This window comes from Cucurbita maxima, unplaced genomic scaffold (genome assembly GCF_002738345.1).
Source record: "Cucurbita maxima cultivar Rimu unplaced genomic scaffold, Cmax_1.0 Cma_Scf00009, whole genome shotgun sequence".
In the NCBI taxonomy this organism is placed as follows: Eukaryota; Viridiplantae; Streptophyta; class Magnoliopsida; order Cucurbitales; family Cucurbitaceae; genus Cucurbita; species Cucurbita maxima.
The window spans coordinates 5,618,027-5,643,053 of NW_019272025.1; the positions used below are offsets into that span (position 1 = coordinate 5,618,027).

Sequence of the window (25,027 nt, forward strand, 5' to 3'; positions counted from 1 at the left end):
TGTTTTTTAAGAGCAATGTCGAAGGTTTGAGCATATATCGTATGTGCCTATGGTGATTCAAATTTGGTTGGCTGACTTACTTAATGACAAGAATAAGTGCTGCATCCAAATTTGTTTGGCCATACCCACTGTTCGTCCGTGCATGTTCAATTGTTGTGACACAACAACGTCGTATCTCATTGTCATCTTGATTCTTGATAACACGATCCGTGCATTGTGATGCCTTTCCATGTCTTGGGACACATCGACCATCTAGGCTTGCTCAAATGCATCGATTGGGAACTGACCCATGTGCCGATCATTGCATTGAGACATCCCGAAGATCCATCCATCTTAATTCTCTTGAGCATCAGACTCACCCATTTATGACATACGTTCCAGTCAGTGGATGCATAATTCAACCTTCGACACATGGGCTGGGTGGCAATACAGGCACACCCACGACGCCCTAGTCCTATTCTTGAAAAATCCATTTCACAAGAAGTCGCTTGAGACACTCATCTCAAAATGCTTGCCCTCACTATGACACACGTATGTGCCACAAGATAGCTTGCTTAGGTCACAGAGTTCAGGATTGGTGGAGAGCTGACACCATGCCTCTTTCTATAGTATATTTTGAGACATTTCCAAACTGGGTGTAGACATGAATTTTTGTGAGAAAACATACGTTGTTGTGGAGCGTTTGACCAATGTCTAATTGACACCAAATTTGGTGGGATTTCATATTTCATATAGACGGACTTGACTCCAAAATCGTATGTCCAAATTCCCTTTGCATCTCGAGGTTAAGGTCTTGGACCCTATCCAGCCCTTAAATAAGCATATCTTGTTTATTTGTGTCTTCTCGTTGTCCTTATCTTTTCATGCCTCATTTCCTCTTCAATATATACGTTATACAGTGTGTTGGATGATGCATCGTCCTCCTCGATTGCATCATGACATTCTTCTATATTGAGGGTCACCATTTTACTTGTCTCAACGTGAGCGTCACAATCTAATTTTTTCATAGTATGGTTGTGACGCTTTCCCCCACTTAAATTAGTCATCATCTTCAATGACTTTTTCGAGATACAATCACATTACCGATCATGACATGGAGCACAACTCCAGCTTCCTTTCCACGAAAGGACAACGTGGGACATTCACAAAATTTCTTGCACAAAAGTTTGTGTTTGGTAGGGATCATATTCCAACAAAACTTCTCCACGTGAAGGTTTTAAATAAGCTTTTCATTACATAATAATAATAATAGTAATTCTTATTATTTTTGTTCGCTTGTAATATTAAAATCCGTAACATCACTCAAAAAGTAAAAATTAAAAAAAAAAAAAAAAAAAAAAAAAAATTTTGTTTTTTANAAAAAAAAAAAAAAAAAAAAAAACAAAATTTTGTTTGAAATAAAATGGTAAATTTGACCGTTACTATACAATCAGTAAGCATTATTGGTTTAAATAAAGAAGTTGGAGGTGGAATTTAATTCCATTAAACTAAAGAAAATAAATAAAAATAAATAAAAAGATAGAAGAAATAGAAATAGAATGGTGGAGGTTTCCATGGTGGCGTAAGGGTATGGCCCCACCGGACGGACATGGTTCCATTTCCCATTTCCAAAGCTGAGTTTTCATTCCCTACAAATACCCTCTTCCCCTTCCCCTCTTTCTCTGCTAAGCCCCATCAGCTTCAGCCTTCACTCAATTCCATCTTCTTCTTCTTCTTCCTCTTCGGACTCTGTTCCAGCTATGAAGACTCTGTTCCATGACTACAAAACCCTTCAAAAACAGGGCATCCTCACCGCTCTCCCTTCCTCGGATCTCCAATTCCCCACACTCCCACCGCCTTCCCTGAGAAGAACCCTCTCCGCCGACATGTCCTCCTCCAAGTGCTTCTCCGCCATCAAGAGGGTTGCTTCTTCCCTAGCATTCTCTCTTCCTCCTTATTCTTCTTCTTCTTCTTCTTCTTCTTCTTCTTCTTCTTCTGAAGACGAACAGGACTGTGACGAAACCTTTGGGTTTTGGGGCTCTGCTCATGAAGAACAGAGGAAGAACAGAACAGAGTGTCAAAAACAGGGGAATAATGATGATGATGATTCCTGGAACTCAATTCTGTTTCAGAACTCTGCTCCCAAATCGCCTGTTGTTCCTTATGTTCATCCTCATCTCCAAAAATCAGCTCACTCTCTCAGTGAAAACAGTCTTCTAATTTGCACTGAGAGTCTTGGATCCGAGACTGGCTCCGATGGCTTCTCTTCCTACCCTTCTTCAGAGTTTGGAGACTTCGACGGAGATACGACGGAAACAGATTACCCCGACATACAGACATTTCAATGGAAGCCCATCAAATTCGGTCGCAAGAAATCGCCGCCGAGGTCTTTTCCCCCGCCGATTTCTTCTCTCTGTTCCCCCGACGGCGCCTCCGTCTGCATTCAGTCCCGCCGGGAAAATGGGCGATTAATTCTCGACGCCGTCTCTGTTCCTTCAAAGAAGAACTTCCGTGCCGATCGTCGAGATGGCCGTCTCGTTCTCTCTTTTGTTACAACTCCGGCGAATTTATTGGTTGAAGAATCGAAAATTGTAGAAGAGAGAGACGATTTGGAAGCCGACGAATCGGAAATCCCGATGGATGAGGTTGCGAGATTGTCGAGCTCTGTTATGAACTTCCATCGATTAGCAATGATGATGAAGAAGCCAAATGGATTCATCAATCGGAATCCAGCATGGCCAAAGCAAAAAGATTCTCCAGAGGCACTAACCCCACTATCACAGTCACTTCCGCCACGTCCTCCGTCGCTCACGGCGGCGACAGCAGCGACTTCTCTGAATGCATACGAGTACTACTGGCGATCGAAACCAACCGGAAAATCGGCCGGAATTCAAAACCTAAAGAGCCAACAACAAATTCAACCCATCCAGAGCATAACCCGCAAATTTATCTCTTCAAACAATCAAATGGCGGATGAGAAACAGCAAATTCTTAACTATTTGGTTCCATTGTCGAATGGATGTAAAATTCCCAGAAGGTCTGTTCTTCTCCGGGAGCCCTGCTGCATTGCCACCACCTAAGCCACCGCCGCCGATGACCGGAAAAACCCATACCCTAATCTCTTTACATATTAATTCTGAATTGTTAAATCTCAGCCATTTCTTTCCTACTCACCCAGAAAAGCAATAACAGAGAGGCTATCGAAGAAGACGATAGAGAATTATCTGAAATTAGCAATTAGAAATTAGAAAAATCTAAAGAAAAGAAAAGAAAAGAAAAGAAAAGAAAATAGTGTACATTACGATCCCATTTAAAAAGTGTCGGCGATCTCTCAAAGCTGAAGAAAATCAGAGGCCGATCTTTGACCCACTGGACTGTCCTGTCCTGTCCTGTCCTGTCTGTTCTTTCTATTTTTTGGCTTCGCTATTATCTAACCAATGGGTTTCATATGCTTCCACTGAATCAATTACTCTTCCATTTTTGCAACATCATAATCTAACGCTGATTTGGGTTGCTCATTCATGGCCTTCAAAATTCCAATAATTACATATTTATTACAATGATGTAAATCTTGTTTTCAAAAATATTTTACAATCATATCAATACATATCTACCATTCTCAAAAGAAAATATGAAAAGATAATGTTTTTGTTGAGGTGGGCACTACAAATTTTGAAAATGTTGACAGAAAACGCAACAAAATCAAAATTGATTTGACAAATTGTTACTTGAGCCCTTTTCAATCAAAGAAACCAGAAAAAATGTTTATAGCAAGTCAATAATTTGGTGAAAAGTATATGAACATGCATGAACAAAAGTTGAAAATAAAAAGATCAAATATAAAAGCAGCGGATTCACAAGCTTCATCCAAATTAAAAGTTTGAGAGTTATTTACCAGGAATATTGAATTTCATGATTAAAAAAGTGGGGAAAAAGCAAATGAAAATGGCATTCACTAATCAAAACTTGGTAGCTCTTGACATGAGAAATTAACAAGTTCCGTCGTCTCCACACAATTACATTGTACAAAGAAACAAAGCAACAACCTCTATGATACAAAGGCCAATCACATAGACGTTTTACCTTCACTACCAAATCACACCCCACCACCATATCTTTGAATTAAAATCTGTCCACTAAAAAGGGGAAAAATAATAGGGACCAAAAAAATTGAAGAATTACCATTGGTGAATGGTAATACCTATAGAAGCAGCAAAAAAAAAGACCCCAAACCATCTATCACAAGTGCTCGAGACCCGATATTGAATGGTACAAGCGTCGATAATACATCTTGTAGCGCATCTAACATTCTAAACATCACTGCCACCAGCAAACTGATTCTCGAACCTATACAATCCATTTGATGGCTTATTGACGGTGTGTGAAAATTGGAACTCCAGCCTTCTTCGTATATCCATTCGAACAACGATCACAAGTTCTGGTACTCGGAGACGGGGCGTGTGTTCTATACATGACACCAGAACTGCCATAGTGGTAGCAGCATGAGACAAGACTCGATATAAATTAAGTGACGTGCCAAACAATGTGCTATATCCATGCAAGGGAACCCCGGTCATTGGCTACTTGAGGGCGGCCTCTAGTTGGTGTTGGAGGTCTGTTGGCATTCAGCTCCTGATCTCATAGAAAACCAATATGAGGGAATCAGTATTGTTGACATGCAAACTTAGGGAAAGAAAATTCATTGTGACTGTGCATATCAGCAGCACCTGCATCCACGTATCTTCTAAATGACGTTCTGGTGATGCCTCTGGGGAAGTCATTGCAGGTGGCAAAGGGTGAATTAGCTTTGGAACAACAACAAGATCTCGTCCAAGAACTAAAATAGCTCCAGCATTATTTGCAGTGCCTGTATGCAAGAACCGAAATTGTATCAGCAAAAATATTCCATATCCCAGAAATAAGATCAAGCAAGAAGAATACCGCAGTAATTTGTGGCCGAGAAAAGTGTAATCAAATGCCCTTGAGCGAAACGTTCAAAACCATCCATGACACATTCATGGGCACGAACTATCAGCTGAAGGTCATTATTGTTGCAAAATTCCATGACACGATCAGGCTGCAGCAACAACAATTCCATATGAGCATTTTACAGTAATGGCCAATCCATTGATTGTACTTGAAAAGTGATTCAATCAACATTTGTTAAAAAAGAGTTCCACACCGTAGTGAAACAGATGCGTTGTTAATAATAGACATTAAGAAGCTATTTGCAGTGGACTTTAAAGGTGAAAAATCTCAAAAACAAATTAAAGTAAATAGTTAGCGAATGTGCTAACAAAGAAGTCAACGATGATGCACTGGAGCTACTCATGAGTCGTGATCTACTATGCCGAAGGCAGAGATAATATATCTTTTAATCATTTTCCACGTATTTCACAAGTAGAGGTGCTTTACTTACCTAAAGTTAGTTGTCCTCAATGAGTATTTTTGGAAAGAATTTGTATGTTATGCACTGTTTGGGGGGGTAATTATATATATGTACGTATATTGATTGATATAGGGAATGGTGAGCAGCTTGTAGTCGGGTTTTGTATGGTTTGTGTTGGGCGAGTAGTACAATTCTTTGTTTTGTTCTCTTGAAGCTTTGTAACTTACTCAAGTTCTAAATGTAATGCAAAGTTTTAATTTCAAAATATTAGAAAACTTGAGCTAGGCTTGAGGCATTATTTCATTAAACCCCATCATCATACGAGTTTTGCATCAAAATCTCATTGTTCAACCAGTACTTAGATCAGTTTCCTCCATATTAAGAAAGCATTAATGTTGTCTGAGATATGGTTTTTTTTTCTTTTGCGAAGTTCGGGTGTTAGTAAAGCAGAGAAGCAAATGCACCAAGTAGCAAGCAGAAACTATGTGAACTATCTACGACAGAAGGTTGAGCACATTGCACACTCACCCCAAAAGTAACTAAACCCGGACCTCTAGCATTTGGCCGCAGTCCTTCCACACTGTCATTTTCTGTAGGATCAGACCTGTAGAATTTCACATTAATATATGAAATAAGTATATTGCGGTGATGAAGTGTTAACAGAACAGCATACTAGATAATGTATTAGATCATTACTCAGCTAGTCAAAAGAGTTGAGAACAACTGTAGAGATATGCACTAACCACAACAAATCCATAAGGACAATTGAACCTGCTTCCATTGTAATTGGACGCTGAATATTCTCAATCTGCTCCACATGATTTATTGACCGACCGATACCACCATGCATACAAACTATCTTCTTTTCAATTAAAGCTGCTAGAGGAAGCCAGTTAAATAATCGATTAATCCTATGCCATGCCCAAATTCCATCCCTCTCTCCCTGTTCCATAAGAAATGAAATGAGTCACTATAACCAGTTTATATAATGGAACAAATATATATGGGTGTATACAATAATAATACCATCCGCTCGATACACTCAATCCGGAAGCCAAAAAGAGCATTAATATCTGCAGCTTCATGGTTCCCGCGAATCAAATGTACATTCTGCTGATACTCAACCTGCAGTAAGTGTATACAAAATCAGCCAATAAATGCACGGTATGTGACAGATTGGTATTCGACTAACATAAGCGACATCACTCAAGTACCTTTAAAGCAAGTAGGAGGGTAATAGTTTCAAGGCTGTGTTGACCTCTGTCAACATAATCTCCTAAGAAGAGATAATCGATATATCTGACAGTTGTTCATCAAGAGATATTACGAAAATAGATTGAAAAAAAGATAATTGAAGATTCATGTTTGTCTTTCATAAACCAAATATTCCAAACAATCCTTTACTTACGCAATATCTCCAGCAGTTGAAGGTGCACCATACTCATCAAAGAGTCGCATAAGGTCCCCAAATTGACCGTGTAGATCACCAAATATTTTTATTGGAGCTCTAAGCTGTAGAACGCTAGGTTCACTTGAAAATATTTTCTCAGCACTATCACAAAGATCGGCTATTTCATTGCAGTCTAAGAAAAATTGCCGGCGAACAGGAGGTTTCCAACCACGAGGCTTTAGAAGGTGTGCTATCACCTGAAAAAGATAAAAGAAGAAAGCATACTATATCAAACCAAAAGGATAACGGGAATCAAGAAAAAAATGCATAATGGAACATTGCAATTAAGTGAAAGTGTCATCTGATCTGCCTCCTTCTACTAAAGGCCAAAGGCAGCTTTGGGCATTTCTTGAAAGGAAACTTGGCATGGCCCTCAAGATAGTATAAAGCGTAAGCCATGGATTTAAATTAGAAAGACAAGGAGAAAATCATTATTGATTATGTAAAAGATACAAAAAGAGAGAGATCCCATCTATCAATTTCTAACTCGAGTTTTTTAAAGGTCATTCTTAGCATCGTTAAAAAAAATAAAAAAATAAAAAAAAGACTCCAGCGCCTTTTAAAATATTGCTTTAGATTGAAATCATAATATCCACACTGAAGACTAATATCTAAGAAGAAAATGGAAGAGAGTTAGGATTGTGCCAAAAAGAAAATGTTGTTGAGAGGACACAGAAACTAGTTATCTCTGGAGGGGGAAGCGATACCCATATGCTCAGGAATAAGTTGTTTTTTTTATTACCCATTCTGCATCATTCCAGAGAGCTCTAGCACTGTTTTAAGCAAACCAGAGAAAGTTGATAATCAAGAAGAATGTTTCATAAAAGGAAGGAGAGATAATTGACTTCAACTATCCAGTGGTGACCTGGCAAAGCCTATCAAGGAGAATGAGCGATTGACAACTAATTAAAATTCTGAAGGTTTTCTAAATTGTCTTGTGTTTAAGATAAAATAAAGAAACAAGTGGCACAAAAAATTCACATCTCAGAGCAGAATTCACCATAAACTTATAGCAAATATGCTTGGAGGATATTCAATGCCTCACTGGGGCTATAATGAACACTCAACACAGAACAATTCTGCATAACTTTAATAGGACCTAAATTATAATGAGCTGATCCTTGAATACCTTCTTGGGCACACTGTTGATGGACATCTGACGATCTAATAGTTTCCTTGCTGCAGTTGCATTCTCGGGAGTCCCATAGCTCACCCTCCGACCTTCATTTTCAAACTGATCAATTGAAAGTTGCCTCACCATGCCACCTAGAGCTCCACCAGTCTCAGCAGCAACCACCACCTAATGGTGAAAGGGTTAAAATATAGCACAGCATTTTTAGTTCACAACCACTTATACACACACACACATATATTGAAGTAATAATAATGAAGAACCCGCCAAACATCCAGAGTAGTAATTGTAAGATATACTAACAGCTCTATGATGCAGCCTAACTCCAGAAGGAGCAATGTTATTTGATCCAGTAGAATCAGGCTTTATCAAGCTAGAAATCTGTTTCCCACTTGGAGTAGCCTCAGCCCCTCGATCCCTATCAGGTAGTTCAACTTCCCCATTGACTTGCCTTGCCTTAGCTGCAGCAAATGTAGCACTGATAGCCTCAGCTTCTGCTGCTGATGCCTCAACCAAATATTCAACACCTTTAATTCGCCTGCAGAGTATTATTGTACATCCAGTTCCAGGATTCTGAGTAAAGACATTGCAATACACGTTGAGAATTGAGAATCTAGCCTAAAGAAAATTTACTAACCGTTGGCCTTGAAGCATTGCATTTTCAGCGCTTATATCAGTGTGCATGTCACCATTCACAGGGGGAGCAACAGGATTTCCCAGCACCACTGAACCATCAGGAGCAGCTTCTGTCATCGTTTGTCTAGCTCTTTCATCAGTGAATCCGTACCTGGGTGGTAACCGCCCAGGTTGAACAGATGCAGCAGCTGCCGCTGCTGCATGTGAAGCTGCACTTGTTGTTTCAGCAGCAGCCATATCTTCAGCAACTAGAAGGTCATCTAACAAAACACCTGTGGGATACATGAAAATACATGAAAAATATTACCATGCCATGTATTATGAATTCTGAGGTACAGATGCTCTGTCAAAACTCATGAACAAAATACTATATTAGTATAAGAAGTTCAGCTCTTCAGACATTCAGAATACTGTTTCTATGAACTTCATTGACATGAAAAATATCAAAAAGATGTACACTTTGTTAGAATAACACACTCCTAACAGTTTTTGCACCCAAATCTAGAATTGCACAAGTAATCTCAGCATCATAGGATATGCAACAAATCAACTCATAATGATGCATGTTCCCAGATTGTCTGGGTAGCTAGACCATGTCGCCCATAGGATACCAAATCTACCCTTGCCGCTATGATTCATCATAATTGCTTTATAATTCACTTTGTGTCGGTAATGAACCCTTGTGAAAAAATGCACAACTAGAAAATTATCGAATTAAGATTTCCATATACATGAAAATGTAAAATATTAAAGTCGGATCAGGAGACACTTAGATCCCTGGTAGAATGTTTTACCTCACTGCAATACAATTAAGTGGCTTTTTATTTTAAACGGAGTATTCTACTGTAATAAATTTTGTACAAGGAAAGTGAAGCTTATTGGCAACTTTGGTGCCTTGGGTAATCCAATCTTATCTTCATTTAAAAATAACAAAGTAAAGCTGTTTCCCCTTAGGTTGAACACTACAATGCTAGTTTTTTCATCATATCTTCTCTGGATATACCATCCATTTTTCTACCAAACCCCTTTTATTATCAATCTGAAAAACAAGAAGAATTTGTAATGCAAGTGGACTTTTATGACTCACCGCCGCGTAAACCACCATAAATGAAAATTAGGTCACCAACAGCAGCGGCTGCATGCCTGCAACGCCTAGTTAATTCCACAGAAGCATCACCACCTGCTGCATCAGCACTATATCTCCCTGTCCTGGGAGAGGTAACAACAGATTTTATGTCACACCAGACACCAGCTGCAGTATCCAACACTGTAAACAGAGTAAAGTGAGAACTTTGTAAGACTTCCCAAGGATAGAGATCCAAGGATTAGAAGAAACACACATAAATAATCATGTTAAGGTAGAGAAAAAGGCAAAAACAGTAGGTACTTGAAGGGCCAGAACAACTACAAAAATGAAATAGAAAAAGCAAGAAATCAATGCTAACACAATTTAAATAGAATAGAAATTTCTTTTTAGGTCAACATTAACTGAAATCAATTAATTTATGAAGGAATGAAAGTCATTTGAGCACAGTAAGTCAAAGATGAACAGAAAAATGACCTAAGCAATTTAGAAACTCTCCATGAAACAACATCATTAGCAGATTCAGCATCTTTTTGAGCCTCCTATTGAAAGTAAAAGATTTTGTGGATCGTACTTAGACACAATCACAAAAGAGAGAATTCTTGGGAGAATGTCATTCCCAACTAGAAGTGTTTTTAATGCAACAATTCCATAAACCCATAACTAGAAGTGTCATTCCCAACAGAAGCGGCAAAATGGCAGACTGAACCCAAATGGTCAGACCTAGAAGAATCCAAACTACCCAAACGAAGAAGACGTAAAAATTCCAAACAAAAAACAAATAACAAACCCTCTGCTGAAGCAGCAGCAATGGTGGAAGACTGTGGGTAGCAACAGCAACGTCGAAAGCAACAGCAGCAACTAAGGATGAGGGGAGGGGGTGCAAGCGGGAATAAAGGAGGAGGCACGATGATATTACAAGTAAATTAGATATAAAAAAATGAATAAAGACTACAGCAGTAACTATGCAACTCATTTTTAATCAAGTCCAAATTTGCTGATTTAAGAATTGATACAAGCATCAACAATCATCTGCATCTGCAGAACAGTTGAGTACTATGAAAAAACATCCTCACACATGAAGATGAAGTGACGATAAACAACCACTCATGATGCTTTGGCCTCTCAACTTAGAGCCCTATGTCATGTAATCTTCCCAACCTCGGTTGATTAATAAAGGCCTCTATTCGTTCTAAAATACTTTGCATGGGTAATAACAACCTCACAGAATAGTAGAATACATTGACGAAAGTTGAAGATAGCTCTTAATAATACTGATTTAGTACCTGCCACACTTGATGAATCTTCTACCATGCGCCCACCTCCAAGGGCCCCTCCAGATACATGGAGTCGTGCATTGACAAATACCTGAAACAAGAGGAAGTGCAGAAAGATTCTTAATAGTAAGGGTCGAGAGAGAGGAGAGAGAGAGAGAGAGAGAGAGAGCAAGATGGAAAATTAAAGATGATTGAACGCACAGCAGCATGCTGATATCTAGGAGATGGTGAGACACCAGGAGCAATTGCCCATTCCCAACGACCATCTCTGTGTTTAGCTAGTCCATATGCACTTGCCAGCGGCTGCAGGCAATGGAGATAGGTAGTAAGAAGAACGTTAACCATGTTCAATACAAGTTTAAAATATTGTAAAATAATATAGCTTTAGCTACGGTAAAGACTTTTTTTTTTTTTTCCTTTTCTTCCTTCAGAGAACCAAATAGACAAATGTCACACTTGACTCCTCGTAATGATACGAGTCTTTCAAGACAGAATAAGTGGAGACATTCTATGTCAAAGTAAATGTAACTCTGAAGTTGTGCTGCTGAAATATTTTATCCATTTCTAATAGCATCTAGCCAGTCAAACTTTAATTATAACCATGAGTGTTCCATATGTCCAAACCTCAACTAATTTTACAAACGAAATAAGATCTAAATCATAGATCAATTGAAATATTTTTCATAATAAATAAAAACTTTTATGATTTTGGGATCTCATAATTTATGCATATTGATTGATTACATTAGGATTTACATTAGAAATATCTAGTCATCTCTAGTAAATACTTATCTTTAATATATTTTACCAACATACTGAGTAATACGGGATTTTCTATCTATTCATATGTGTCAATGCTTTTATCTATTTTACTCACTGACTGCTCTCTTCTGTTTCTTTATTTTAGGTTTATCTTCTCTTGACCCATCATATAACAGGAATTACTTCCTAAACAAATGTGATATCAAGTAATAAAATACCAATTCCAATCACTCACCCACAAGGAAAAGTTGCTGAGAACTCAACCTCATAAATCAATATTCAACTAAAATTGACAACTTGATTACAAGGCAAGAGGAATACCATTGAGATTATGTGAAGGACACTAAAGCAAGCTATAACAAGCGCTAAGGATCTATTCAAGTCCAGATCAAACGGCTAAAAGGATATCTCATATTGAACCATTTAACAAAGTCAGGTGACGTGCAAAAATGATTCTTTTACTTACCACACTATTAGCATCTCTCCCTCCACATAGCAGAAGAAGACCATCAGATCGCGCACTAGCAGTTGCATACCTAGTGATATGTGAAGTGTCAAATAATGGCTGAAACTCATAATATTTGGAAGAAGAAAATTGGTTCTACAGGATATGAACAAGTAATGCAAACGATATCAAAACAGGTGAACTCGAATTATGAGATTTTTTAATCATTCAAGAGGTGGTTTGTTTGGCATTAGCGAAACAAGAGTTACTTTCCAATTCCAAGCACCCAAAAAGTAATGATTGGGAAGAATAAAAAATTGGTTGAATAACATGATTGCAATTTACCTTGCGCCAAAACCTCAAAATAAGGAATTAAGTTTGAGGTGTAAAAACCACCAGAGCCTTTCTTTATTTTCTCTACCCCGAAGCACAAATATTGTCAAAGAGAATGTAACAAAGTGACAGACACAGTTGACATGTGATATTTTATTGTGTTGTTATCATATTTCTCAAGTAACTCGTCTTTATTATCATATTTCTCAAAGTAACTCAATTAACAAAGCGAGAGATACACCTACTGTGTTGTTATCATATTTTATGAAATGTTGCAGAAGCACACAACAAAGTAAGACAAAGACCACATAAAAAGCAAAGAGAAAGGGGATTTACATGCAAGGAGGTGGACCCTCCCCTTCTGGTTCCAACTTACGCCATTCATAAGGTTTAGCAGCAGTGTCTAGTGCCCATACATCTGCCAAAGGCCGCTTTCCTAAAACAGAGACCAAATTTTATGTTGTGTAAAATAATACACAAAAAGTAAAAAAAATAAATTGATATTTTCTGAAAAATCAACCATTGGTTGCGTTAGATGAACATATTAAAAATTACAAAGAAGTATGACTTGCTTACCATCATTACCACCAATCGCCATGAGGTACCTCTGCCCAACTAGAGCCATTACATGTCCATAACGTGGTCCTGGACCAGGGCCTTGCACAACTACTCTATAGGAAAATAGTCATATGGGCCTATCATATAAAAATATCTGAAAATTAACAAAACACATCATCAGAGTCTAACCTATGCCATCGTGGGCGCTGCTGTGTAAGGTCAAGAACATGAAGATCCTCAGCAGACAAACCAGCTGGTCCAATTCCACCCTGCATTATAACAAAGAAAAGAAATGCATAATGAAGAACTAACAGAACCCTGACCAAGTAAATTATACAACTTAAATCCGAAATTCCACAATGCTAACCTGAATGACTACCATAGTTCCAACAGCAGTTGCCACATGTGCAGCCCTCGGTGTAGGCGGTTCTCCAAGTGGAGTAATTCTGCAAGACGTGTGATGAAGGAAGTAATGGCAGATGAAGATAAGGAGAATTGAGGGCGAGAGGAGATGAAGTCTAGGACTTACCTGGACCATTTATTAGTTAAAACGTCATAACAATGCACATCAGCAGTGGCACCAGCAAGTCCTGCAACATAGGAACTACAAAATAAGCATAATTTACAGCATTAAACATAAAAAGTTTTCTAGATCAAAAACCATGTGCAGAGTCGTTCTACATTAGCTCCCGTGAAATCAAACTGCAGCTTACAAAACTGAAGTGGAATTAAAGTTGTCTGCTCTGCTGACATAATTTATGACACCAAAAAAGAGTTTGAATATCCTGAGCTGTACCTAGTAAAAATTTTCAATTCTTTACAAGTAGATCAGCAAACTTGCACCACATACTAGTTCCAAAAGATTAAAGTATCTAGTACAGACAACAGAATTTTGGGTATGGGTGAAAAAAATACAACTTAAGTGCAACACACGCTGTTCTGTCTCAAAAAAAGGACAGACTCACGCAATTGCAGCCTTGAACAATCAAGGGTTTTTACATGGTATATCTATCACTAACATGGCTAACTCTTCTGTAAACTATGAATTTGCTATCACGTATTGGTTGCACAGCCAAGTTCGCTAAGATTAAAAGAAATAACCACCTAAACATTACTAAGTTACATGGGAACTTGTATTATTAATTCTATTCATCCTTCTCAACAATAAGCAAACAGGAATTAATATCCAACAATTAGGGATGATGACTTCCCTATTGATCACAAGTTTTTTCATTTTACTTTTTGATTGATCACAAAGTAATTATACAACACGATGAAATTGCAGTAAAATGGATCCAAAGATTCAAACATAATCAGAAATCCCAAGCCCTTAATAAAACAGGAGGGTTTAACTTCCCAACTAGATGTGTTTGCACTCAAAGTTAGACTTGTACATACGAACCAACGCATTGACTGGTTAGAATGTCAAGAAACCACAACATTTAAGTTCCAGAAGAAAGAAATTCAAAATGAAGATTGCTTCAAACGATAATCTCCTAGGGAATTAATACATTATGTCTGGTTGATTCAAGTGAAACGAAGGTTTTTAACTGAACAATCAAAATGGCAGTAACTCCCACCAACGCCATCAGCACCAAGAAGTAATGCGAGCTTAAAAAGACTTCACCAAATAACGCACACCGCCATAACCCCTCTCCGAACATAAATTCAACAATCGAAGAGTATAGTTAACAAAATTAACATACGGATTCCAGCACTTCCAGCTGATGATGGAGTTCCTGAAGCCGCAGAGTTGCCCTCGAGCGCAGTGGCACCACCAAATAATATCAATCTCGGCCCAATGTATCCCGGAGCCCCCTCCTCGCCAACAGACCCCACAGCCGTCAGGGTATGGCCACACCGCGGACCCGGACCATCTTCCTTCTTTTCAATTATTGCGTTTACTACTGAGTACATAGGCGCGAGCCTTGGCCCAACAACCGTGGTCTGCTGCATCTGCACGGCGGCCTGTTGCTGCTGAGGCGATGACAAAGGCTGAGGCGGAGTTCCACAGCTGGCTTGCGGTTGCTCCCTAAGCTGATCTCTATCCACTCCACCAGCCGAAGAAACAGTGCTGTGACTTTGCCCCGCCGGATCGTGATCAGCCTCCGGAACCATCGACGAATCAACGTCCATTTATTCAGCTCTTCAGTTGAAACCACAAACTCGGAGATCGGATTTAGAATTCCGACGACACAAAATTCCAAACAGGCATTTCGATTCGCCACAGAAGTCCAATACCGGACTTCCCACAGTTGTCCGCAACACAACAATACCCAAAACCCTAGCAGAAATCCTCGATTTCCCGATTCTAACAAAGAACGAAAAAGAAATTCCGAGCACAAAAATCCAGCAGTAGAAAGAAAAACTTCCTTTACCCAAAATCACTTCCTCTTTGTGCCTTATTTCCCTCAAAAAGAAGTAAGAGCAGTACAAGACAATCTTCAAAGTCCCCTTAACGATCAAACCCACATCAAAGTTTGAGGGAGAAAAAAAAAATAAAAGAAAAAGTGGGCAGAAATAAAATCCTGCCCTCTCTCTCTCTAAAAAATCCCAATCTCTCTCTAAAAAAATGTGTGTATCTAGATGTAATCGAATTATACGATATGATAAGTGAATGTCTATCTCTCCCGCTTCGACGAGTTATTTTTCGTTTTATATATATATACATATATATTTCCTCGCCGTTGTTTCTCTCTTTGAAGCTTGACGGCCCGTTTAAGTATGTACGGAAAGTGTGTTTTGGGCCGTCAGATCTAAGCTCTGGCGGCGCGTTGTAGAACAACTGGCACAAGGTACACCGGCTTTACCGGGAATATAGGTTTAACTATAAACGGTGATTACCGGTTCTTATTTCCCAAAAGTTTGTCGGGTGTTGACGACGACGCGGGAGATGGCGCGTAGGTTTGTGATTGGCCACAACAATACCGGCGGAGATTGGCGCGGCCGTTTGGCCGATGGTTTTCCGTACTAATAATTTTACTATTATCCCACTTCTCAACTACTTTAATTTATTAATTTTTAATTTTTAATTCTCTCATTTTAAGATTTATTAAATTTTAAGTCTTTTCCGTTGGTGGTATTTATGTTTTATATCAGTACAAGAAATTATTGAGTTCATTTATCCTATTAATTAATTTACTTAGTTTAATAATTGTAATTACTGAAATGTGCTCACTAAGAAGTTAAACAACAAAATTAATTTAGACTAAACGAACGACTTTTTCTAAAGTGAAATTATTTTATTTTATATCAAAGTATGTTTGAATTGAATGCTTTATTTCTAAATTGACTTTTCGGACCAATTATTTTTTTATTTTGACAAAATTTAGGAATGACTTTTTACTATTTTTAATTTGGTTTAAAGCAGTAATTTTTTCTTAATAAGACTATAAAATATTTGAATTTATATTTCTAAAAAGATAAAAGTAATTTGGTTTAAATATTTTTCTTTTTTATTCTAAACATTACATTTTGAGCAATGTTAAAAGATAAATAAATTACTAATTTGCTTATATAAGTTTTATCAAATGTAGGTATAGAGATAGTTGCATAAAAAAATTAAAAAATGATTTTTTTTATATTTTTTGCTTTATATAGTTTAAAATATTTTTAATTTAATCTCCATAATTTTGATTATTTTAACTCTATACATTGTTGTTGTAAATAAGCAGAGATGATATAGTCATGTTCATTGGAAGAAGAAAAAAAAGTGATGTAAAGGGAACATAAGGTGGTAGGGATGTGAAAAGTGAATCTTTGCCATTCTGTTTGGGGGCAGCTGTTTGCCCTACAAACAAAGCTTTTTATGCAACTCAAAACATTCCCCTACCAAAAATAATAACAATCAAACCCTAGCTAAATATATATATATATATATACATGTGTATTAAATATATATATATTATGTTTTTTTCAATGAAAAAGTATTTTTTTTCTTAGGGTTTAAAACTAAAATAAAATTTTTACCACTTCTACTTAATAAACGCATTTTTATATTGTCTACCATATCAATATTACTTTTATTTAGAGGATTGATATTATCGAGGAGGATTTTAAGATTTTTTATAAGTGGAATAAATGCTCCTATAGATAATTAAGGTCAATTAAAACATATTATGAATCAGTCAACGTTGAGGTCAATTCCTCAAAACTTCCTGAAGAAAGAAAAAAAAGTTGGAAGTCAATTAATGGCACGTAATTTGAGATAGTCATAGCTTGACAAATAATTTATAGCTTGTTCTTTGGGATAACACAATCAAAGCAACTTCATTTAATATTTAATATGGAATGTTACAAAACAAGCCAGACAAATATTGCATTATGAAAATAAATTACTTAAATTAGATTGCATACTAGGATTGATGGTATTTATGCTCATCAAATTAAAATTAAACATATACTAAAAGATAAATAAGGTGGGAGAAGTTACAAACTAATTAATACAAAAATCATTTTGTAGAACCTTAGAGGTTTCTTGGAACTACAGCTGAACTTACTAATGTATTTTAAAGCTACAACTCATACATATGATCAACTACTCCGCCCTATTTGAAAATATAATTCTAATTATAGTTCTAGAGTTCGATGATTCCACCTAAGAGTGGTGGCTTATTAAATGAGAATTAAATTTTGTTTGGTTCCGAGGAAGTATTACGAGCTTATAGTTTATAAAAGTTAGCAGGCAGTTCTATGTGTACACTTCAAAAACTGAGTTCTATAGCTTATATATTTAGCAAACTTGTAGTAACCTCCTTACTAAACAGATGCCGCCGGCACCCAACTTCATAGGACACTCAATTCCAATCAACTAAACCAGGAAAGCACACTATTTCTTCAATCTTCATAGGACATTCAATACAAATCAAAATAGTCAAGTGAAGAAGAAGAAGAAGAAGAAGAAAACTGAGATAGCCTTCAAAACCAATCAACTTAATACACTACAAGATTGAAAAATGGCAGAGAGAAAAAGATGGAAGAGGAAATATAAAGCAAATGTACAAGTTTGAGAACACAAAAACAAACTTTTAGTTGTTCTCCACCAACCAACACTCCTGATCAATTTTGTGAGATCCCAAATTGGTTGGGAATGAAACAATCTTTATAAAAGAGTGAAAACATCAACTTAGCTGATACGTTTTTAAAACTTTGAAGGAAAACCCAAAAGGGAAAGCTCAAAGAGATAATATCCGCTAAACGGTAGGCTTGGACGGTTACAAATTTCTTGTTCTCAACTTACATTTTCATAAACTGCTTGTGAATTCATAATCAAATATATCCCATATAATTTCAGTAAGCATTTCCCAAAACAAAGCAGCAGGAGTTTATGTTAAATGGTAGTAATTGGTTCAAATAGTTTTTTCAAATGGGATGTCTCATACAAAGCAAAGGGGGCCGCAAAAGGATGGATATCAAAGCCAAGCAGGGAGCCCATGACAAACAGTAAAATGTATAGAAGTTATAGACCAAAGACAGACCTTGAGAGGAGTATGATGAATAACTAATTAGAAGAACCTATTATACTGACCAGTAAGAGAATCCATGAGATTTGAATAAACACTATAGAGGGAATATTGTCGAAGGTTTTTTACTTCATACCAGGTGTTTAGCGCTGCAAGATGCTTATCTGTGCCTGAAAACGTCAGTTGTATTCCCAGACTACAATCCACATTGCCCCCTCGGTTTCTACAACTTGATGTTCTGATGGCACAATCCTGATTGTTAAGGCAGACATAACTAGATCTGGACTTGCCTGAGCACGAAGCACATCCATCTCTCTTCCAGTACAAGTTCTGCAGCCTGCCCTTCTGAAATTCAAGTACCTGCTCTCACCAAAATCGATTTCATTCATTAGATTATGTGAATTCATCAGCTTAATTTTATTTCTAACAAAACCTACAACTTCTCTAGCATCTACTTGCAGAGATTTTAAATCTTACCAGGGTGAAACTCGTCACTATGAATGTGCCATTAGCGACAAAGGCAGGCTGAGACCTTGCAGCATACTTTCTTCCAGCAAATGCCACCATGTAACCACCAAAAGTATCCTGGAAATAGCGAGGCATCAAGAATTATGGCTATTTCTGTTACTTATAGTGATGTTGCATTAAGCAGGGAATTCTTCTTTAGCAATTAGGGATGCATTCAAGTCAGATTCGACATTTGATTAATCAGGGGCCATTACATAACTGTAAAGCTTCATCATTCTATAAATGCCATATGAATACTGATCTGCTAAGCACAGACGTGGAGAGTACAAAAACTTATCCAGTCCCCTCTATGAACACATTTCCTCAAACGAGATCTGATAAGCATACCAAGTAACCGGTCATTGAGAGACAAGACTCAGTGGCATAGATTGCAAGCTTATAACCGACTAAGAGATGGAAGCAAGAACGAATCACGTGAAGGTGCTATCTATCTAATTGTCTCCATGAGAACGTCTCATCAAACAATAAACTCATAACAAGTAATCTGACACTGAGAGGCAAAACATTGCGCCATATATTACGAAGTTAAAACCAACCAAGAGAGGGAAGCGAGGATGAAGAACCAGTAGACTACCGATCTACACATTTAGTCAAACAAGTTTTTAAACTCATACCGAGCAATCTGATATTGAGAGACAAGACACTGTTTCATAGATTGCTAAAGATACAACCAAGTAATAAAGGATGTTACAAGATGGCCGTTCGATTCAAAGAATAAAGTAACATCAAGAATCCCTATGCTAAATCCACGTGAAAACTAGAAGAATATAGCCTACTTCTACCAACGTCTACAACTGGAAGGAAAACCGGAATAAAAACTTCGACCAAATTAGAAACTACACTGATCTGAGTGAGTATTCGAAATAATCCGAATCATGAAATCAAGATCGAGTTTGTACCGGAAAGAAATCGGAAGTATTGACGGAGAGAAGGGAGATCTCGTCTACTCGAGGTCTGAAAACAGCAAGCTGTGAGTTGAGCGATGCCAGAGAAAGACGACGGTCACACGGCGAGAGCTGATGGGACTGGTTAAAGAAGAATGAGTCCCTGGAAGAGAAAGCGATTCCGAAAGTGAATCCGTCAGACCTCTGAATCTTGGTGTCCGCACAAGGTTGGTATACATTGTTCGTATTCACAGCTTCTGAGTGAAGCATCAGCGCCATTAGCAAGAGCAGAAGCTCCATCGGCACTGTTACGAAGACCCTCACCGTCGCCATTATTGGAAGCTTTCCAGACGCCTTTTAGATTTGCGGATGTAAAGCAGAGGAATCGGGATTGAAAGAAGTGGAAACTCTTTATCCTTGGGCGATTTGAAAAATGATTTCGGAGTGGTTTTGTAACTTATCGAGTAATCTGGATTATTAATAATAATAAAACATACCTCAACACCAAATCTGTGTCGGGGGGAAAATACGTATTCCTTTTCTAAAATCTCCCTCTAAATATAGCTGCGCTCTTCTCTCTCTTTTAACCATAATAATTAATATCACTGTTTTTATTATTATTATTATTTTATTTTTTACATTAGCTACGCTAATTTATTACCATTTTACTAAAAAAAAAAATAATAATTTGAGTTCTAAAATTTGATTAGTGGTATATTTTATATTATTCGTGCTGATGAATAATATAAATTATTATTTTTGTTAATGAATTCGGGGAAAAAACATTGTGCTAATGAATAATACATTATTCGTCAGAATTTAATGTTGATTATTACTAGTTTGAATTAGTTAAATCTTCGTAATTGGTTGGTTAATATTTGAATAATATATTAGTTATAAAATATATTTTAGATATTTATAATAAATTATTATTTTTTCTTTTATGATTTGATTAGTAATATATTTTATTTTATTTTCAATATTTAGTTAGTTTATATTTTCCTTAGATATTAGTTGGTAACTTGTATCATATTTAAATGGTGTGAGTATGAATGAATAGCTTGTATCATATTTAAATGTTTGAGTATGAATGAAGATTGAATCTTCCATCCCAATTTCATTTTTCTATCATAATTTCTCGAGTAATAATATTTATCTATTCGCACTTTTGAATGGTAGATATTATGTCATTGTACTTTTGAATGGTAGATATTATGTCATTGTTATACCCTTCATGTTGAAATAAATTTAGACTATATTACAAGTTTAGTCTACATTTATGAGCACGGGTAAAAATAGCTCATAATTTTAAATGACATTTAAACAAAAAATTAATTGATTTATTGTATTTAAAATTAGAAATTTAAGAATATGTAAACTTAAAATTTAATAATTTAATGAACCCTCCTTAAACTAGTTTAAATTTAAAGACAGGTAAATTTAAACAGAGAGTTCAAGTTCAACAAGGACATTTCAGTAAATTCAAGTAGTTATTGGAGGAGGCAGAATGGGTCATTGTATAATTTGCTTAACAAATATATATATATATATATATACATAGTTTACCCATTAGATAACAATCAAAATTTAAATTTTTTATTTTTGAAAACCGTCTTCCAAATTTATTTACCATTAGCCGTGGCAACCTCTCATAGCCTTTGTTATTACAGTATACAAATGTCATTTAATATGATGTGTTCACCGGAATAGCTCACAAGGTGTACCTCCAAAAAGATGTTTTCTTATATGAACTCATGAAGGAAGAAGGAACAGAATAATAGATTTTTTTTCTTTTTCCTAATAAAATAATTTAATTTACGTGGGTATGAAAATAAGTCGTGAACAAAACAGAAACAAAAAATAAAAATAAAAATAAAAATAAAAAATGAAGAAGAAAATACTAGTAGGTGCTAGTAACATCTACTTTACTCTGCAGATACCGGAAAATCTGTGGAATGGAGAATCTTGGCTTTTCTCTGGACTTTACACACAGCTTTGCTATTGATAGAAGATTTCTCACTTCTTTGTTGTCAAAACTATTTCCCAGATCAGGGTCGATCATCTTGTTCATTGACCTCGCAAAGTTTTTCCCTTGGATCCATTTGATGAGATCGCCGCTTGTCCCATCTGATGATTGTCCCGTTATGAGCTCCAGGATTAGGATTCCCAGCTGGTAAATTATGTTTCCACATTTCTCATCCATGAAATCTGCAGTGGTTATCAGAAGACAACGAAAACTTCAATCTTAAATCTTAAACATGGGGAGAATGATACTGCAGATCTCTCCCATTTCTTTATTTGAAAAACTAACCATCTGCCTTTGATGCATCTGCCTGATCACCGCTGCTTACCGGGGAGTAGAGAAAGCCAACATCAGATATCTGAGCAGGTAAAAAGGAAGAATTTTAACATGTTTTTTCGCAAAATTCGAGCGAGGAAACTCCAAAGATTATTTCGGTACCTTTGCAGTGAAATTTTCATCTAACATTATAGTGTTTGAGGAAATGGAGACATGACACATTGGGGGGTCGGTGAAAAGAAGCAAGTATTCCTGCATCAAAGATAATTTAACTATGGATGCTTTAAGCCCTTTGTTTCGAATGTTATTCGAGGAGGTCATGGGAACTCACTTATGATATATCAAGTGACAACAGTGTCGTTAAGTTTAGAGAACTTACCAAGGCAGCAGCCACACTTGCGGCTATTTGCAGCCTCGCCCTCCAATTCAAGGGAGTCCTGAGAGGATCTGCCACAGAAGGACCATTGTGATGCAATCATCTATGTCAAACGAAACTATGCATTCAAATAACTCAGTTCTCGATGATACCATTAAGATGATCCCTCAAGCTTCCATTGCCAATCTCGTCAAACACGAGCAATCTGCATAGAATCAAAGGATAAAATGGAAATGTGAAAATGCCAAACGACAGCAACTAATCAATGGACATAATAGTTGATATTGAACAAGTCAAAAGCAACTGCTGTGATCAAATTCGAAATAAAAATTGCTTCCCGTATGCAGAGATGTTTCGATCAGATCAAATTTTATTTGTGCATTTGAAAAGTTCTTAACGTGGGGTTCTCTCTTCTTCCTCATGGTAGATCCCACGTCGGTTGGAGAGGAGAACGAAACATTCTTTACAAGGGTGTGGAAACCTCTCCCTAGCATACGCATTTTAAAATCCTTGAGAAACCCCAAAGTGGACAATATCTGCTAGCGGTGGGCTTGAAACTATTATAGTTAGACTTCCCATTTGATCTACTCCGCTAAACCTATCTCATTTCAAACCTATACTCAAATTCTTTCACCTAATCACAATATCTCTGAAACATAACAATCTCTCAACGAGTAAAAGCCTATATCCTCGTAGAACAAAGTATCCCAATATGTTATTCAAATAATCCAGCCATATGATGGTAGATCTATGTCATAGAGGCTTATTCTACTTAATTGCATTTGAGAATGCATGAAGTAATATGACAGGCACCGAAAAACAACTATATATGACAAAGTGTTAAAGATTATTAGCCATTTGAAACATTTCTATGCTGCATCCAGGATAAGCGATACTATAATCGACATTTCTGCCCAAACTGTAGAGACTCCACGGGAATGCAAGTTGACATTTCACAACATAGTCAGTGTATAGCGCCATATGAACAATACAAGAGAGCGATATCCTCATATTATGCATGTTAGAGTAAAGTATCCGACAAACAAAGATGAAGCGAAGACTATACTCATTCGATTGGCAGTCAAGATAAGAATCATCAAACCTCTTATGCCCTGTGGAGAAGCCTCTCAATGTAAGTAAATGACGATGGTGCAAGCGTCCAAGGAGCTGCACTTCCGTCTTGAAGACATCGTCATTCAAAGCTCTCAGTTCTTTTACCAATGCAACACTGCCATCTTGAAATCTAGCATTATAAGCAGCACACTGAGGATTGGTGTAGACAACTCTGTTGAACCCACCAGTTGCCCTTTTTATTTCCCTGTACGAAAAACGCCTCACGTATAATATTGGCACTGAAATAGAAAGTCAATTGAGTTATATTTAGGTAGTTGTTTCCAGACATATAAAAGTACAAGAACATTATTGCAGGAAATAGGTGATGTGATCTAAATCCATAGGATTTAGATCGCTGAAAATGAAAAATGCAGAAACAGACAAACATATCAGCACAAAACATAAAGAAAAAGCCCCTGACGTATGTATAATGCCGCTAAGTGTATGATTGGGTATAATATCGCTCAAATCGATACTAGGTGCCATTAATATGAGCAAGAGCAGCTCGTCGACGCCTTTAGAAAATGAGGTGTTGAAATTCGAAAAGTTCATAACAGGACGAGAATAAAGGTAAGGAAAATCCTGTAGATTATAACGCAAGATTTAAAATCATTTAAACGTTGAATTCCTCATGTGAAATGCGTTCTTTAACAATTTTGCACGTAAAAATATCACGTGAAAGCACAGTCAACGTCCAATTTCCAAATTCCGATACAGTTCAGAGCCAAGCTACAGAGAAGCATCATAATTCAACCACAACAATCAACAATCGTCACAAAGCCTCACGGAATCCAATGGACCAATTGACCAAATATCATATTTGCTTGAAATTCACCAGTGCCAACAAAATCAAATATGCGAAACACATTACAAATATAAACAAACAAAAAAAGGGCGAAATCGAAGCGCAGAAGTGAAGTACCAGAACGAGATCGATGAAACCATGCGAGGAGGCGATGCCTGAACCTGTGAATCCAGGGATCCATGGCAGGCAAAATTGAGAACCCTGGTGGGGAAAAATTAATGATGAAACTTCTCCAGCATAATGAATATTGCTACATTCCATTTTGTCGTGGGTGTTTCTCTTATAGACGGTTGGGCAAATCGCACGCTTTATCGGCTGACCTGGGAATTAACAGAAAATGGGTGAGAGAGAAATAGAAAAGCCCTTCTGTCTGTTTGTAAGTTGAATTTACCGCTCCAAAAGTTATCGTTACCGTAACTTTATTTGGTGGTCATTTCCATTGCTTTTTATTTTTTATTTTAAAGTAAATTGGAATAAACCTTTTCTTTATGTCTTTTCCAACCAACAAAAAAAAT

General features: G+C 37.0%; 4 protein-coding genes across 4 annotated transcripts; 1 reads left to right on the forward strand and 3 right to left on the reverse strand.

The window, feature by feature from the left end:
• The first annotated feature begins 1,614 nt into the window (after positions 1 to 1,614).
• Positions 1,615 to 3,465, forward strand: LOC111483957 (protein FAF-like, chloroplastic). The gene has a single exon (XM_023130347.1). The coding sequence runs from the start codon at positions 1,740 to 1,742 to the stop codon at positions 3,057 to 3,059; it is 1,320 nt and encodes a 439-aa protein (XP_022986115.1). The 5' UTR covers positions 1,615 to 1,739; the 3' UTR covers positions 3,060 to 3,465.
• Positions 3,466 to 3,909: 444 nt separating this feature from the next.
• LOC111483641 (serine/threonine-protein phosphatase BSL3-like) lies at positions 3,910 to 15,678 on the reverse strand. The gene is made up of 21 exons (XM_023129874.1): positions 14,752 to 15,678; positions 13,575 to 13,635; positions 13,413 to 13,491; positions 13,235 to 13,314; positions 13,064 to 13,158; positions 12,824 to 12,923; positions 12,176 to 12,245; positions 11,149 to 11,250; positions 10,957 to 11,038; positions 9,674 to 9,853; positions 8,588 to 8,858; positions 8,254 to 8,488; positions 7,948 to 8,118; positions 6,777 to 7,015; positions 6,583 to 6,667; positions 6,395 to 6,493; positions 6,112 to 6,311; positions 5,897 to 5,972; positions 4,921 to 5,056; positions 4,707 to 4,846; positions 3,910 to 4,611 (listed from the first exon to the last, which is right to left on the reverse strand). The coding sequence occupies exons 1-21, from the start codon at positions 15,179 to 15,181 to the stop codon at positions 4,528 to 4,530; spliced, it is 3,015 nt and encodes a 1,004-aa protein (XP_022985642.1). The 5' UTR covers positions 15,182 to 15,678; the 3' UTR covers positions 3,910 to 4,527.
• Positions 15,679 to 18,368: 2,690 nt separating this feature from the next.
• On the reverse strand, positions 18,369 to 20,358 carry LOC111484349. Its single transcript, XM_023130893.1, has 3 exons — positions 19,935 to 20,358; positions 18,985 to 19,092; positions 18,369 to 18,867 (listed from the first exon to the last, which is right to left on the reverse strand). The coding sequence occupies exons 1-3, from the start codon at positions 20,250 to 20,252 to the stop codon at positions 18,550 to 18,552; spliced, it is 744 nt and encodes a 247-aa protein (XP_022986661.1). The 5' UTR covers positions 20,253 to 20,358; the 3' UTR covers positions 18,369 to 18,549.
• Positions 20,359 to 21,640: 1,282 nt separating this feature from the next.
• Positions 21,641 to 24,828, reverse strand: LOC111484369 (probable receptor-like protein kinase At1g49730). The gene is made up of 7 exons (XM_023130924.1): positions 24,630 to 24,828; positions 23,697 to 23,946; positions 22,747 to 22,799; positions 22,598 to 22,665; positions 22,381 to 22,470; positions 22,231 to 22,300; positions 21,641 to 22,127 (listed from the first exon to the last, which is right to left on the reverse strand). Exons 1-7 carry the CDS (start codon positions 24,691 to 24,693, stop codon positions 21,820 to 21,822), a joined length of 903 nt encoding a protein of 300 aa, XP_022986692.1. The 5' UTR covers positions 24,694 to 24,828; the 3' UTR covers positions 21,641 to 21,819.
• Positions 24,829 to 25,027: the final 199 nt, after the last annotated feature.